Source organism: Silurus meridionalis, chromosome 2, assembly GCF_014805685.1.
Source record: "Silurus meridionalis isolate SWU-2019-XX chromosome 2, ASM1480568v1, whole genome shotgun sequence".
NCBI lineage: Eukaryota > Metazoa > Chordata > Actinopteri > Siluriformes > Siluridae > Silurus > Silurus meridionalis.
The window spans coordinates 4,515,774-4,534,150 of NC_060885.1; the positions used below are offsets into that span (position 1 = coordinate 4,515,774).

The following is an 18,377-nucleotide window of genomic DNA, read 5'->3' on the forward strand; positions in this document are numbered from 1 at the left end:
ATGTTCAAAGCAGACAATTGTAAAGAATGCCTTTGTACAGAGTATGCATGCTGGACTGCAACTTTTGCACACACACACACTGTGGGATTGATCTGTACAAACACGATCCCCATGTCACACTGTGGGATCTCAGACGTCATAATGTCGGACCCTAGATCAGACTCTGATAGTAGTAGTCTCTGGTAGTTGGTTCATTTTGTTCTTGACGTGTCTTGATAATTAAAACGTCACAAACACTTCTTTTCCATGCATCCCTCAATAAGTTTCTCTTCTTGATGTACCGATTCGCACAGACGTTTTCCTTTAGGTGTTTTGAAGTTGTTGCGCAAATCACGTCATCAGGTTCGGTGCTCCTATCGCTTCTTGAAGTGACAGTAACGAATGGGAAGTCGAGCTGCAGGAAAGAGTCTAAGAAAAACTTCTGCCGAAATTTTATTGGAGATAAAAAAATAGCGCAACTGCCATTAATCAGCTGTCGGTGAGCATGTCAAACCAGAGATCAAAGACTACAGATTTGTGCCTAGGATTAGAGGAATCTTCTAGAAAAAATTTAATTATTTGTCTCAAATGACTAAATTGTAGCCAAAATAACTGGTTTAAGAGACTCAAACCTGTTCCAGCATGACAATGATGTAGTGTGTTGAGGTTGGAGTGAAAAAACTTAAACGTCCTGCACAAAACCTTGATGTCCTCAACCTCAACAAACACCAAATGGACCTCCACAGACTACATTAATGCATGAATTCAGTAATGTACCCACATAATCACCAATCCTCACAACCCTGAATACAACCATAGCGCTTCTTACATATAACAGAAAACGGAATAAACCTGAAATGAGAAATTCCACAGGCATGATGGCGTCTGGAAATACAATCGTCCCTCAAATTATCGCGGTTCGAATCTCGCGGTCTCACTTTATCCCGTTTTTCAATTCGGCACATTTTGTTTTGTGAATGAGGCCAATTTCAGTTCATAGGTTTCCGCTTATTTATTGGTTGTAGTGTCCTCTGACTTAAAAAAAAAAAAAAAAAAAAAAAAAGGGTTGAAGACCGTACCAGATTTAGCCAATGAGAAAAAAAAATGCAGTGACTTGAATCTTTAACTCCACCTCTTAAAAATGAAAGGGGTGGAGTTAAAGATTCAAGTCACTACGCTACAGTGCTGTACTGTACAGTACTCAGTATAAATGATATTTCTACAAATTTACACAAAATTCAACTCGCTATATTCTTGCAAATGTTTTCAGTATGTGTTTAAAGAATGTGGGAAGATGATTTATGGCCTAAACAAAAAAAAAATAAATAAATAAATAAAAAGCATTTTTGGGGTGGCGTCCATTTATCGCTGTCGGTTTTGGCGCGTAACTACCGCCACAGACGGGGGACGATTGTATAATGAATTCATATATTCATGAGAACCTGGTAGATGACCTAGTGATGAATGTATGAATGAATGAGACTGTGACATGCAGAGGCTTTATTAGTCCATTTCCAATCACAGGAGGACAAAATCTTTACTCGTCTATCTACCTAAGAGTTACTCTGTTATAAGACATAGCAGTCTGATCAAGAAGTCAAACAGGATCAACCATCTCGAAAACAATCCAGGATTTTTGCAACCATCACCAACTTTCTCACAAGTTTACCCCTGTGGATTCTGGGCAATTCACACCTCCAGACCCTAATGTCAAAGCAATCTCACAACGCCACAGAGAAGCTTCTCTCATGGTGCTGTCATCTCACTGAAGCTGTTTGGATAAAAAAAATTGATTCTGGTCTCCAAAACTATTTAAAGATACTTAGTTCCTTATTTAATTAAGTGCTTTAATTATAGGGTGCAGATTTTTTTTTTACTCATAGTTGTGGATGAACAGACTCAATATTCTAACAATCAAACCCCCTCATTCACCAGCCAGAAAGAAAAAAAAATAAACTGCCATCTGTTAGTTTTGTTCAATATGACAATATTATCATCGTTCTTAAAAGCATTTATAATCGTAATTCAGAGTATTGTATTATTACTCTCTACAAATATGAATAGTTATATTTAAAAAAAAGCATTTTTATACAAATAAAAAATAAACTAAAAACAAAACAAAAGTTTTACATTCGACAAATAATATATTTATAGAATATAAATTCAAAACAAGGCAAAAATTCATTTAACATTTGTTTTACATATAAATATATTTAAATAAATATATAAAAACACCATTTTTATTTATAAAAATAATTTCAACAAATTGTTTTATATTCTACAAATATGAATTTTTGTAATATTTAAAAAAATATATTTAAACTGAAACAAGACAAAAAATATTTTTATTTTTCAAATACATTTTTGTTAAATTATAAAAAATAGCATGTTTATTTATAAAAAATATTATTTGAACTAAAAACAAGGCAAATTAAATACATTTTACATTCTACAAATATTTATTATTTGTTATATTTAAAAATAGCACTTTTATTTATAAAAAAAATATAATTTAAACCATAAAAAAGACAAAAATACGTTTTTCCATACTACACATGACAAATTATTTTCTATTATTATATTATATAATATATCAATTGTTACTCATTTAAATTATTCTTCTTTTCATAATTACTATTTTAAATGTTTCTATTCTTCTTTGGCGTTTGTACGTTCTGCAGTTCACTATTTATAATGGGTCTATTTTTGTTTGTCTGTACCTGTTACACTCCTACACAAATTTCTAACAGCATCTGTGATATTTGATTTCTTTTATTTTCTTTCATGTATTTAATTTCTTTTATATTTCTCCTTCTTTGCCAGTACCTTCTTTTTAAATCTCAAAGAGGTCTTCTAGTGTTAAATTCAGGTTTCGAACACTATTTCTACATCCCTTTTTACTAATTAACACACAGACGACATAAGACCTTTTTTCGGAATCAGAAACTTGCAGGTTTGCAAAATGAAGTCCAGCATGAAGCTCAAATCTCCTCAAAACACCTCTGCTTACTGCAAGCAGTCACCTCGTTCATGTCTGCATTATCGTATGTTTGGTGTTACTTTATTGTATCATGTATGCATGGTGGAATGCTACAATTTGTCTGGTCCTCTGATTGGAGGACCGTCTATGAGATAGGAAAGTAGTTCCGGCTGGAACATGAACAATGGCAGGTGGTAGCTTAGTGGTGAAGTCAAAAGACTTGGGTTCTGAAGGTTGTGAGTTCAGAGCCCAGCCACACCAAGCTGTCACTCCTGGGCCCCTGAGCAAGGCCCTTAACCCCATAGCTGCCAGATGGTGTTTTTGTTAATGTAGTTGTTTGTATAGCTTGTACACAGGGACTCATAAGCTGTACGTGCAATCAATAAACCTTTTTTTAATGGTTTGACAGAAAGACAGAGAGAAAGACAGACAGAGGGAGGGGGTGTCTGGTGAGGTAGTGCCTGCTTATCATAGCTATAAACATAAAAGTGAAAGCAGGATCTAACTTGTCTCTCAGCTGTTCCACAACATTAAATCTAGTTATAAAGCGTCTCATTTCGGTGTTCATTAGTAAATTAAACATAGCACGTTGTGCCATAATATGAAATCATAATGCACTTCAGCCTTCTGCAGAAACTTGTTAATGAACTAAATCCATGGACGATCTTCACCAGAACTACAGCATGAGTTGTAAAGCTGCAAGGATCAAAACAAGCAGCAGGTTTTTAGATTATGTACTTAAACTGGCTAAACCATGACGTGAACAGCAGCCACAAAATAATATTCATCCAGTGGAAAGCCATTAGGGCTAAAATGTCTTACGCTTTAACGTATTTTTGTACATCAATTTCCTTACGGGTGCTGCTGCTGCATCGCCAAGTATAAGTTTCCGTTTAAGTTTCTATCCAATCAGATTACAGCAGGAAAAAAGAAGTGGGCTTTTGTTAGATTCAAATCCATGTTGCTTACAGCTACGATTTGGTCACTCCGAGGCCACCCGGGCGTCCAAACACGTCTATATTTTCACATCCTTTAATCAGATGGTCTGAGAGCACACTAGCCAGAGCTCGCAACCAGCATCTGCAGCAAACTGCACGAGAACAAATCCGTTCATGTGGATTTAAAAGCTGTTTTTTTTTTCGTTTTTTTTTTTCACAATAACTGACAAAGGAGAAGGAATTGATAGGGTTTTCCAAGAAAAGCTGAGAAAAGTGAGAAAAGGTCGGCCAAAACGGTTCACACAGTTTAGCTTTTTTGTGAACCGTTTATACTTTTGCATTTGCTTTTCTGCAGAATTTGCACAGAAACACACATTTCAAATCCCCAGGAAAACTTTAAAGCACAAAATAAATGCAAAAAAAACACAGGGGTCATTTTATAAGGTCATTATGGATGATTCTGCTAGAGATGATGTATGCAGACGGTGTAGCTGTGGCTACAGTGAAAGGAGACCCTTTAAATTGTGTTCATTGGGTTTCTTTTCTGTCTGGGATGCAGAAGTCTGTTATACTGCATTTCTCTACAACATAGATGGTTTCTATAGTCGTGGCATCGATGGTATTAAGAGGTACTTTGATTCAGGTGGGACACCACTGAAGGTCCAGGTGTGAAATGCATGGCCCACCAATCTATTCCTCTAAACTCTTCCATTGAAATCCAGGCAGATGTAGCTGTAGGTATTTGTCACACGTCTGTTAACAAACAGGATTTAAATCCAATCTTACTCTTAATGCGGCAATTAAAACTCCTATCGCAAACTCCCTGAAAGTGTGGGAGAGAGGAGACGTTACCTCAGGACGACATCAAAACAATAAGACAATTAGCATGCAAAGGGTGTTAATAAGGCTGAAATATGGCACTCTTTCACAGCCTTGAGTCGAGCGTTTTTCACCGGCGTACACTTTAACGAGTCTCCTTAGAGGACTTCGGGGTCAAGGCAAGTCAAATCGCTCTCAAAGGTAAAATAAAAAGACATCAGTCATGAGCAGGGGATAAATTAATTTCCAAATACAAAGGTGAACTGGATCAAATGGTCTTTGATCGACGTCAAAAAAAAGAATATTTAATAAATCCATGGGGAAATTCAAGCCTTAAATGAACTCCACGTATCGAAGCGGGATTTTCAGCGGTGTACAGCTTTGCGTTCTGGATCGTCAATATGCGGCTCAGCTGAAGCTAAATGGCTAATCAGATTTTATCTTCACTGACCGCAGAGATCTGCCGACTCGTTAAAAAATGGTTTGAAGGGGCTTCCCATGCGTCTGTCAGGTCAAATAAAGGTAAACTTGGCAGATGCGTCAGGCTGAGGTCCTCTATTAATCTTTACAGTCATGTGTAATTAGTATCAGCTGCATGAGTGGCCAAGTTGCCATAAATAACCAGAATGTAGAAGAGCGAGAGGGAAAAAGGTCTGGTCTTCTGGAGTCGTCTAACAACCATCAATAAAAAAAGAAAGAGTGTCCGCTGTGCCAGAATCGCATATAAATCTATATGCTAATGCTATAACCCTGTGTGTACAGGGAATGTGCATCTCGAAGCATAGCCAACAATACGATACGTTAAAGATACATATGAAGCAGCTACCGCGATTACGGTTCAGAGCAATCCGATTCGGATAGCTATGAGAGAATGAGCTCGAGAACCGGTTCAGCGACGAGAAATTGATCTACAGATCAAATATTGGTCACGGTACAATTATCGATCATTTCCTAAATAATAAAATTAAAGCACATCTACTGCTACTTAGACATAAATAAATTACATACCGTAATTTCCGCACCCATATATAAGCCGCACCCACTGAATTGTACAAATATTTGTATTTTTAACATAAATAAGCCGCACCTGTCTATAAGTGTCTACACTGAAACTAATGAACTTTACACAGGCTTTAATGAAAGACATGTTACACACGGTGTAACGGGTGAAATATGTTACGCTTCCTTTAGGAGCATAGCAGTATTTTGGTAAAAGACCGGCACTGCATTTTTCCGCTATTACTGCGTGTGTGCAAGACTGAGGAATATGTCATTATTTTCTGATGCTCATTTCTAAGTTTCTTTGACAAACCCGTAACGCTGTTGCCAAGAATAATAAAAAGCACAAGTTTTAGAATCCTGTCTGCGCTGATATGATTTCTGTTGCAACTGGTTGCAGTCCTTCACCCAGACTCAACGCGCTACAACAGCTTGTATCTAAACAGTAGTCTACCAAGAAAGTCATTGTTCGCTGTCTTCCTCCCCCCTTCACAACTATTTATCTCGGGAGTTTATCTTTTGGCATCGTCATGCGTTTAAAAAAACCTTTTTTCTCCCGTTGCCGTGCAGCACAGAACACAGGTGAGGTGCGTTTTTTCGTTTCCGTTCGGAAATTTCATTGGTCTAATGTTATGTCGCTCAGTTTTTTGGCTTGAAGTTTGTGAAACCGGGAAAAACCCAGGAAAAATTCATAAATAAGCCGCTTCTTGTTTAAACCGCGGGGTTCAAAACGTTGGAAAAAAAATATATATATATATATATATATATATATATATATATATATATATATATATATATATAGTCCGAAAAATACGGTAAATACATTTTTACAGATGCAAAAATTTTTAAAATCGTATACGATACAAATGCCAACCTGTACACGTTTTTTTTATTTTATTTGATTATTATATCTTTGCATGTGCAGAAGAGTTCACTAACTTCAGCCAGATCAAAATGAGCAAATAACATAGCATAGTCGTACTCAATCATAATCATAAAAACTGTAATAAAATAAGGCTTTTTTGTGTTCTTTTTGGGATCGATGCAGGTCGTGTAAGATGAGCTGATCGGTCCGGGGCTCTCAGAAGCAGAGTGTGTCTGATGGCGAACATCAAATAGGCAAAGTGCATGAAGTGTGACAGAGTGCAGTCCTCGGGCCAAAGCTGTTAGGAATGAGAGGAGGCAAGCGGCCAAGCAGCAACTCATACTGAGACTGAGACACGGACTATCAGAGATAAGAAGGCGCTCACACACACACACAACCCCACACACAAGCACACAAACACACACACACACACACACACTCTAATCTATCTACTGAGTGCACTTTTTGCAGCTCGAACTTTTTTTTTTGCCGCCGTTACACGTTTCTTCACACCTCCCCGATCTATACCTGCTGGCACGCAAACACGCAGCCCAGGTGAATTTTTTTATTATTCCGACTTCAGGGAATAACGCGTGTGCGGCGGGGAACGTTGGTTTTTCACTGTTCCCAGGTCAGTCAGTTGATCGGTCTCACGATGCCTCGCGAGTTCTCTCATAAATGTTTAATCTACCTTATTTTTCAGTTCCCACCACATAACAGAAACTGAGCAGTGCAAAAAATAAGAAAAAAAAAACATTTTTTGTGCAGATGTGTTCAGCTGGGATTTAATTAAACCAAATCGCACGCTTTAAAAGGACACGCAAAAATGCTAATAACATTAGGGACTTTTAATGTGCGTGATGCACTGAATTTCGCTTCTTCTTTCCTCATTGACCCATATGAAGGCCTGGAAATGAACAGAAAATCAGAGTGTGTTTAAAAGAAATGAGAATAAATGAATATATTAAGGGAAAATGAACGAACACTAGTCAAACAGGACGGTGGAAATACTGTATACTTCGCTGGAAATGGCACCGAGAGCTCAGCTTTCACAGATCATAATACTAGAGCTAATACTCTACATTAGGTTCAAAGCAAATTTCACGCCTTCGTCTGCAAACAGGTCTCGGTTTTAAGGTAAAAAAAAAAAGACGGGAGGGGTGACGATTAAAAAGCGTGTCCTAATTACGTTCGAGAACATTTGAGAGATTGCTGCTGTAACTGAGCTTTCAGATTGACTTTTTTAATTCGGAAGAGAAAAAAAAAAAGAGATAAAGAAGCATTTAGCATGAGGACTTTTCAGGCGATGATTTACTTTGGAAGCGAAATACGTTTCTTTTTTTTTTTTTACCATTTCAAAGTACATCATCTGCAATTCCAATTAAAGTCAACCCGGCCTCTTCCTTCATGTTTCATTCATAGTCGAAAGGGTTACGACTGGGACAGTATGAGACTTGCGCTCGATCGATATCGATTCAGTTATGAGGTGGAGGATAAACAAAGGGTGATGTGATTACTTCGGAGAAAGAAAACCAAACAGGCCATGGCAATCGATCGAATGCTGAGGGAAGAGCTTGCTGGTGAACCGTTACGTCGTAGAAAGGCTAAAGGGCGTGGAAACGTGTTTCCTGCTGTGTTCGAAATGTAGCTAATAGGGACACAGTCTGGGGAATGAACAGCCGAAGAGTAACCAAGACCAGAAGGTTAGTTAATAGGTGTTCATCTAATTTCCGATAGATCCCCATGGGGCTCTAAGTACATCTATCTGTATATAGGTAATGGTTCTTGCTCTAAGAAATAATTCAGTATTTAATATTATCAAACTGCAAATTATCAAACCAAATCACAGAGTTCTGTACAATCTCTTCTATCAAATACATTTTCTTGGGATGGTAATCTTCAGAGATTCGTATCGGTGCTTCGGCATAAAAGTTAACGATGCGATACGTTCTCTCAGCACCGCTGCTGCTACGTGAATATGACGTATCACAACACTACGGAGACCGAGGCGTGTCCTGAGGGTCACATAGAATACAGATTAACATGGCAGAGGTAGAGCTGTAACTTCCTGCACACAGAACAGGAGAAGAATGTCTGTTTTGTTTTGATCTTTTTGCAATATAGAGGCGTGTTTGTGAAAGGGCCATGCGTTAGATTCAGAAGGCACTTAAGTAAATGTATGATGTCTATCTGAACCAGAGTAATAAAAGCGAACTCTGTACCATGTTGAATTGCAAGAGCATCATATTTTTTCTGTAACATCGTACTGCATTGAATCGCATTGTGTCAAATCGAAATCGGAGCACACTCTATACTTTATATGCTTTATATGTATCTGTAATATGACTGGCTATGCATTGAAATGTAATTTGAATCGGCCCTCACTTATAGGAATGCGCATCCCTAGTGTATTCCCTCGCCTGCTATCCCGCCCTGCGATTCAAAGCTAAAATTCTTCTTATTAATGAGTCAATACAAAGATCATAAATACACTCCGGCGCCATTACCAACAAACAAACAGTCTTCAAATCATTGTGATTGATTGTTACGCACAAAACGGCGGCGATAATTCATGCCTCCCAATCCTACGGGCGTTAAGATGGAATTCTCGGTCGGCGTTTAAACCCACTGTCTCATTTTACTGCTGTTATGTTACGCGGATGACAAATATCACCTTCGATGAGAAGAGGAGCCATAAAACAAAAGAGGGTTCGCTCTCCTTGAATAACAATCACCTGAGTGGAGGAGTCGGTCAAAGCTGTAATAAATTTACTCCAGCGTTCCTCTGCATGGCTCGGGAATTAAACGGCGAGGATCGGACAGGAACTACACGGAGCGTTTTTCCTCGTGCGATCGAAAACCGACGGCGTTCTCAATCACCGACACGCATCGCGCGTGACGCTCTGGGTCAAACGTCCTAGTTCAAATGCAGGAGGGATCGAACCATAAGGGTGCTTACGAGGGTTTCCATCTCCTCTAGTACAGTTATTAGCTTAATGGAGCTCGCAAGCCTCAATAGGTCCATCTCGCATTGTTTCATGAGGTGGAGATGAAGTGCTTTTATATCACCTCACCCTGCTGGCGAACACACGCCCCGTGTGTAATGCGTTTAATCTGGAAGATGGTGTTTCTTATCACCTCATGAGGCGCATCAGAGTAATTACGCTTAAACAGTTGCTCTCTGGAGACACTCGGGCTGCTGCTGCCTTTACTGTTACTGTGGTCGAGTAAGGCGCATTGTACTGTCGACACCGTGCAAATGGATGAACCCAAAACACACGGCTGTATGTACAATAAAACAAAAAAAAACAGGAGGTCGTTCACAATAAAGGAAATTGAATTTTTTTAAGCACTATTTATAAAAAAAAAAAAAGCTAAATTACTGCAAAACAGCCTTATGGTGACGAATGAAGGGAACAGATGGAAAAATGAATCTGCTCCATTAGGTTCCAGCATGTGATTCCATCCCCGTACAGCTCAATTAGATATTCAGTTCAGTAACTCCATGTGGCCTCTTCATTTGCCTGAGCAACAGTGTATCGCACAGTAAACGCCAACGACGAGGGAAAGCTGGAAAATAAAAGATTCTTTAGCAATTTTGTCTGAATCTGATCAAAATCACATGGTTTAAAGGTGTAAAGTCAAGCAGGGGAAGTGAGATCTTTAGAAGACTTTAGGCCGGGTCGGTGCTCTGTAACAACTCACCTGGGTTTATTACATAAAATACATAAATACCTCTAAAGCATGGTAGAAATATTTAGACGTATTTATTGCGAGATAGATTTTCTCCTTTCTTGCTAGTATATACTGTATCTTAGCGGAAGATTCCTTCAAATCAAAAACATGCAGAATTTGTAAGCCATCCCACCATGTGGAGGTTCGAAAAATGTGTGAAAGGCACGGCCCTTCGATTTATTTTTATACGTCATGGCTTTAAATAATATAAAATCAACAAGTGAAAAAATTGCCCTGTTTGTGAGGTCTCAGGGTAAATATTTTAACATCGTCATGTCTCTGTTTGCCGTCCGTTTTCACATCGTAGATCCGAAAAATGTGCCATATTGAAAGTCTAGTGTGGCTTTGATAGCAGAAATAGTTCTGGAAAGGCTTTCTATTGGATATTGGATCGTGCCAGCGAGGAGTTTTTGTTCATTAAGCCGCAAAGGCGATCGTGAGATTAGGAACTGTGTGAGGAGGTCTGGGGTGCAGTTCATCCCAAAGGTGTTCGGTACAATTCAGGCTCTGTCTAGGACACTGTATTTTAACAATGAATTCATGGAGCTTGCTTTTTTTTACACGAGTGCATTGAGATGTGAGGTTTGTGTATAATTACTGATCACCAACAAATCACAGTATACTCCCTCTAGTGATCGCTGATAATTTGCGGTTCAAAACTCGCAACTCGGAAAATTTGCGGGTTCTCATTTGGAACCTAACTAACAGCAAGTTGCGGATTATCTTAAAATTCGTGGGAATCCGCAGCGGGACCAAATGTTTAGGAACGTTAAGAATAAATGATGTATTTGTTTAAAAAATGTACACTATTACATTTATAAAGTGACAATGTGTGGATGAATTCACTAAGGTACCCTAGGGGCGTCAAACCCCGTGCTCATTTCTACACATCTTTGATTTTTACCTCACGCTAATAAACACAATACTTCAGTAGAATGTGAACCGCATGTGTGATCTGCGCCGGCGAACGCGAAACGAAAATTGCGCGTGAACTCAGTCTTCTGGTGAAGAATACGGTTGCTGTTAAAATGTTCATAGCCAGCAGTCCATTACTGACGTCTACCGCGGTGTCACGTCGAGCTGAAACTCGTGGAGGGGAAACGTGAATTTCTTGTGACAGGGACGACAGGGCTTCATTTTTTCCACTCTGTAATTTCATCAAAATTCGTGCTACACGATACATTACTCAGCCTCGATGTGGATTCAGTGGATTCTTTGTATATAAGTGCGTGTGCACATGTGTGTGTGTGTGTGTGTGTTGTGTGTGTTCTATTCAAATCATTCTGAAATCACCCCCAGTGTCGGTTCGACTTGTCCATTACCATATCGCGTCTCTCTGCTTTGACACCGAGGGGAATTGCAATTACTCCATCTCTATTCCTCTTGTCACTGCGCATGCAAATGGAAAGTGACAAAAGCGTTCCTCGTTTATCTGGCCTGACGTAACCGCGGGTGGATTAGCACAGGGATCTGAGGAGAGCCAGCTGAAAATGCATGAGTCTGTTCCTGATACTCCTCCTCCTCCTCCTCCTCCACCACATCCCCCTCTCTCCTTCATGTTACACTCTCGTTATCATCAAGCTATCTGGCAGTAAAGGGCACGCCTGGCTGTTGACTCACTTATGTGGGATGAGTGTGTAGTCCAGCTCGGTGTAAAACTCCATCGTCCTTCCTCCTGCTGATTTCGTTCCTCGTTAAAACACAGAGAAAAGGTTAGCGGTGTCGGCGTGCGGTTATCGGCACTGTCCATCTCCTGGCAGAGGTATTGTGTGAACAACCCCCCCCACACACACACATATATACACACACACACACGTTTAGCGTCGAATGACACAGAAAGGAACCGTCACGGGCGATGCAATGGAGGAAACCAGTGTACAATCCTTATAGAACAGGAGCGAATGGAAGAGTTTGAATCTCTCATCATCTGGCATTTCCTCAGGACTGCTTGCACCCAGTATCAATAAAAGAGGACTCTACTGATCCAATCACAAGTAATTGCTCCTGACCAACAAAGGAGGGTAAACACACAAGGAGTCAGTCACCGGTGTTCTCCGGGGCTTATCGGAATCGAAGTGATTGCTAAGCTGTCAATTTTCTTTACAGACGCACAATACGAGGACTGGGATTTTTTTCTTACCGGTTACAAAGACTTGTCGAGGCAGGAAAGCTTTAATACATGAGGGATCTCAGACGTCCAGGGTCCTCCATCTCCTTTTATATACAAAATATGAATTAAAAACTGTTGAAGCGCTTCCTGACTTCATTAATCGTGGTCCCTGAATGTGAGACGTCTAAAAGCTGAACTGTGAAGACCCTTTTTCCAATGTTCCAGCCAGAAAAATAAAAAGCAGGGTACAGGGCTAATAGCAGAAAGGCCGAGCTGTCAAACTGCCTCTAATTGCATTAGATTTCTGTGCAGGCGAGCGTGTCGGATCCGTCGGATTCGTCTTCGGAAAGGTGCAGAACACGGGCAAAGGCGGAAAAGACAAATTCTTGTACAAGAGCCTCTGATATTTCTGTCCCTGTCATCATCAAGCTTCTGCAAGCTCAATCGGGTGGATTGAAGGGACTTGGCCTCGCTTGGCCAGCGGCAGATGTAGGGTCGCAACGGGCGGAAAATTTCAGCTGAATTCTGGAAACTTTCCATAGGAACTTCATATGGGGAATTTCGGTGAATATTCCACGTTGAAAACTTACTATGAATTTTTGGGAATCAGTTCAAAATTTGTGGAAATTTATATCAACTGTATCATATATAAACATAAATATAAACATCCAGTACAAAAGTGCTTTTAGAATCTATTAACGAAGTTTCATAAAAATGTTGTTGGGTTATAATATGCATGCTAATACAACTAATACAGATTTTTTTTTAATGCCATTTTTGATTTTGAGTTAATTGTTTGTGTAGTTTTGTTGCACAATAGTTTTAAACATAAACGTATGTAATGTTTATGTAATTTATGCAAATATTCAGCAAGATGGAAATTTTTTTTACATTATTTTTCCGGGCAGGATTTAATAAATAATCTATGCTATGGAGGAATGCACAGTGCACATGAGTGACGAATGTGCAGAAATTTTACTGAAATTGCATTAAATCTGTTTTTTCCCCCAACTATCATTATCAACTATGTATTACATTCAACTCTTCTGTTATAGGCTAACCTGCAATTTTGTACATTTCCAGTTTATTTCCATATAAACTTTCTTTCGGCTTCTCCCAATAGGGGTCGCCACAGCGGATCATCCGTATTCATGATCCGCATGTTTGATTTGGCACGTTTTAATGCTGGATCCCCTTCCTAACACAACCCTCCCCATTTATCCGGGCTTGGGACCGGCACTAAGAGTGCACTGGCTTGTGCCTCCCTAATGGCTGAGGTTGGTTCCCTGACCGGGGATCGAACCCGGGCCGCAACCACTAGACCACCAGGGAACCCAGTTTATTTCCATATATTCCTGTCAATTCTCGTTGTTTCTAGTCTTGAAAATTCCCAGACTTTTGCACTCTGGTCAAGACCGAGCCCGAAAACACACATGAAAGCAAAATGAAGGAAAAATTTTGCTTTCAATGCAATCAACAGACTCCGTGTTTGTCCCACAAGCTTTCGCATTGTAGCTGCAAAATCCAAAGAAAACTTTAAACTACAAGTCCATAATCACCACTATTTGAGCAATGATTCATGAAAGAATCACAGACCGTGTGTGTATTATCATTCTGCGATATTCCGTAACGATCACGAATCACACACATCCAAAAATTACATCATCTACAGTTTGGGAGCAACCAAAGAGCAAGGAAAAGTGCACAAATAAGACTTCGGTTACTGTAATGCAGTCAAATGAGTAAATCGCAGGTCCTCATTTGCATATGAAATACTACCTGAATATACACACATTTTTTATAAAGGTCAGTCGGTATCATTTGTAATAAATAGGCACACACTGGGTTCCTGGAGGCTTTCGAAGCCAGCATTTAAAACCCACGTGGTCCAATTCTAGACATGGATTAGACATAGCCATCCGTGTTTACAGTGGGAGGGATTAACTTGGTCTTCCATCAAAAGTAGCCGTCGAATCGTTGGCATCTATGAGCACATGTATGCAGAAAAAGGGTAGATAGAGCTTTCCTCAGTGTGTTCCAACGCCCTACGAGCAGCAGATCCACCGGCTTTATGTGTCCTGGAGGAAGCGAATGAGTGTTGCTACCAAACCTCAATTTCCAAGAAATTGCTTCCATGACAAAAAGTTCTCACGCTCTCTATTAGGCTGTGTGTCACATCTAAAGAAAAGGAAAAAATGTATAAATAAATTATAAAAAAGGTGCCAACTCAGCAAGAACGCCAAAAAAAAAAAATCTTCTCTAGAATCTAATGGCAATGACAAATATCTATTTACAAAAACTGCTAACAATACTAGTGAGATGAATCGGTGAGTAGATGTTCAATAAATAGCACTGCAAGATGAGGCACCGATATTAACCCTGACCTCATCCAACATTTCAGAGGACAAGAAACCTCTCTCTCTCTATATATATATATCCTTCTAATTAACATCTGCTCCTCAAAAGCGCCCAAAAGATATTACTCCGTGGTGATATTTTGAGTCGTCCTACATTTCCAACTACAACGTTAAAACCTCAAGCTAAAAAACTTGAGTTTCCTTTCCAGCTGTTTCACCATTTGAGGTGGTTTAACAAATAAGGCTCTAATCGGGAGGTCGTGGGTTCAAGCCCCAGCATTGATAAACTGTTGGGCCCTTGAGCAGAACCCTCCAGGTGCACTGTATGTTGGCTGAACCTATGCTCTGACCACAGCTTCCTAATATGCTGGGAAGAAAATGTGCTCGAATGTACCTTTGAGAAACAAATGCATCTACTCTGATGGAACAGATCAGCATCCGAAGCTTCACACAGTATTCTTCATACTTCGCTAAATATCCGGGTCCCTGGCGTAACTCAGCATATTAGCCAGATTATATATGAATATTTATACACTAATAGATTTTGAAGTGTGCGAGAAAAGACTCATATGACGTCAGGTTGGAGTGAGGTTCAGTTTGGAGTGTGTGTTGGAGTGTGGCATCAGAAGCGTTTCGATCGAAGTGATCCAGACCCCAGGTTGATCAATGAGTCTCTGTTTGCGTTACGGCCACATTTCCCCGTCCGACGGAAGTCATATAATCCAGTGATTTACCTGCTCGTCCGCGTCGTGAGCCTTTATCAGGTGTTTCTCCCTGTACAGCGACCACAGGCCCACGTTGGGCAGGAAAATGAGAGCCAGCGTGCCTACAAACACCATCTGCAACACGCGCTTCTGCCTCCTCTTCATCCTCACACTTCAGCTCCCCAGGAGTCAAAGCAGTTCAGATACGATCCGAGGAGTCACCAGAGCAGGAGACTCGGTCGGCAGGTGACGGAAAACTTTCCCCTGATACACACACACACACACACACACACACACACACACACACAAAGCCTGGCTGTGTACAAGTTAACCACACAAACAAATGCATTATAAAAACTCTCAGTATAATGAATGTTATGTTTACAAAACAGTCACAAAGAAACAGTTACACACACTGTGCTCTCAGGTATAATAATACATTATATGATGTTACACATTTTATGCCACTTCACACACTTACACACCTTAGTGTGCGAACTGGATACTTAGTTTTTTATGTATTATTATTATTATTATTATTATTATTATTATTAATATTTGAGATTAACATTTCCAAGAGAAAAAAAAAAAGCCAAATCTATAAATAAAATAACCTCTAATATGAAGTGAATTAAATAAGGACTTACTGTAGAAACGTGTTTTCATGATGACACACACACACACGCGCGCGCCAAGGTTTTTCCGGAGTCCTTTCCTGTGTTTATAGTCGCCGCACTAAGAATTAAAAACAATAATAAAAATAAATAAAGATGAAGAAAGAAAACAGGACCCCACTCTCAGTCTCCAGGTCTGTTTCCGTCCAGGTCTTGAATTCCCGAGCGTGTTGAACCGGCTGCGACGCGCTCGCGCAGAGAGAAAAAAATGGGAAAAAATCCTCACGCTCCCGTATTAAAGGGTTTTGCGTGTGCGTGCGTATTTCTGTGCAGGTCTATTATTATTATTTATTCAATGATCATTTTATTTAAACTCCTCTCCCTTTTTCTCTCCGCCTTGCTCCCCTTTCTTTTCGCTCGAGCTCCCTTTTGGTAAATCCCGTTTATTCACCACCACCACGTGCATGCGTATGAAAACACGCTCCCCACCACGCGGACGATTTTTCCTCTCCTCTTTTCCTCCTCTTCTCTGGAGGAGTGCGTGCAGGTTGTGGTTTATGCGTGTGCGTGTGTGCGCGTTTTGCGCGTGCGTGTTTGGGGAAGGACGCAGCGCTCTCGAGGGCGCATATGATCACGCGCTCCTTTGCTTATTATTTGTCTTTTTCGTTTTGTCTTTATTATATATATATATATATATATATATATATATATATATATATATATATATATATATAAAGTACTGATCACGCTTTGAAGAAGTGCGGAGTGTGGAACGAGGCGAGTCCGGAGCGCGCGCGTGGGGGGAACCACGCAAACATCTCTCAAACAAACACGTTTTTCTTTCACTTTTATGGGAACGAGTTCACGTTTCAGGCGCAGCACTTCCTTATGCTTTCTTATGCACATAATATAATCACATGATTCGCTTCTTTGCAAAACATGCAACGCTTTTTTTTTTATTAAAAACATTTTTTTTTAGCTAAATGTTTTTTTTTTTTTAGGCAAAACACCTCAAGAATACCTCGATCATTTCCATAGATTTTCCGTGACCACCAATAGAGGGGGCAGTGATCCCTCCCAATGAGCAAAAATGTCCAAATGAAAAAAAAAAAAAAATTAAATAAATAACACTCATTAATTAGTCTTCTGGGATTCTTATTACACACTATATGAACAAAAGTATTAGGACATCTGACTTTTCCAGGGTTTTTTTTTTTGCCAAACTGATACCACAAAGCTGGAGGGACTCAATTGTATAGAATGTCTTTGGATGCCTTGAACTAAGCTTGAACTTGAACTGCTATGGAGCTCCGAAATCAACCCTTTTGAACACCTTTGGGATGAAAATAAACAAATGTGATTATGATTGATAAAGTTATACATGTGAGTCAGGACCAGCATTAAACCAAAACCATCAGTAATGCAGATGTGATGTCAAATAGACAAAAGTATCAAGACAAAGATCATGGGACACCAGACTTTTCCAGCCATATATGTTTTTTGGTTTTGTGGTTTTGGAGGCACACAATTGTATCAGATGTCCTTGGATGTTGAAGCATAAAGGTTTCCCTTCACTTCAACGAGGAGAACCAAACCTGCTCCAGCATGACAATGCTCCTGTGCACAAAGATCTCCATGAAGATATGTTTTACATGGGTTGGCCTGGAAGATCTCCTGCTATAGACCTTAAACATTATTGAACGCATTTGAGATGAATTTTTCATGCTGACTGCACCCCAGACCTCCTCACCTCACCTACATCAGTACCTGACTTTATTTACACCCTTGTGGTGGAATAAATCTCATACATCTCCACAATCACACTCTACAATCTTGAGCATCTTCCCAGTTATTCTAAGAGAAAATGGGGACTAAATGTGAAATGAGATACTGTAAATATGAATCTCATGCTCAGATGTCCATAGGTTTTTGTGCATATAGTGTATGTGTATACGTGTATAGAAAATGCTGTGAATATTCCTTACTACAGCAGCCGCTCCATGAGTAGATCATATTATTGACAAAACTTTCTTTCGGCTTCTCCCATTAGGGGTCACCACAGCGGACCATCCGCATGTTTGATTTGGCACATGTTTTTACGCTCGATGCCCTTCCTAACGCAACCCTCCCCATTTATCAGGGCTTGGGACCGCCACTAAGGCTTGTGCAACCCTAATGGCTGGGGTTGGTTCCCTGACCGGGGATCGAACCCGGGCCGCAGCGGTGAGAGCACCGCATCCTAACCACTAGACCACCAGGGAACCTAGATCATATTAT

The 18,377-nt window shown here is 39.9% G+C and overlaps 1 protein-coding gene across 1 annotated transcript in view; it reads right to left on the bottom strand.

Moving 5' to 3' along the window:
* galntl6 (polypeptide N-acetylgalactosaminyltransferase like 6) overlaps window positions 1-16,664 on the bottom strand; it is a 290,808-nt gene extending 274,144 nt beyond the window's left edge. Inside the window, exons 1-2 of the mRNA XM_046838264.1 lie at window positions 16,134-16,664; window positions 15,517-15,750 (exon numbers count right to left, since the gene is read on the bottom strand). Of these exons, the coding sequence (XP_046694220.1) occupies window positions 15,517-15,651 (135 nt within the window). The 5' untranslated portion in view covers window positions 15,652-15,750; window positions 16,134-16,664. The remainder of the gene's footprint in view (window positions 1-15,516; window positions 15,751-16,133) is intronic.
* Between the last annotated feature and the right edge of the window lie 1,713 nt (window positions 16,665-18,377).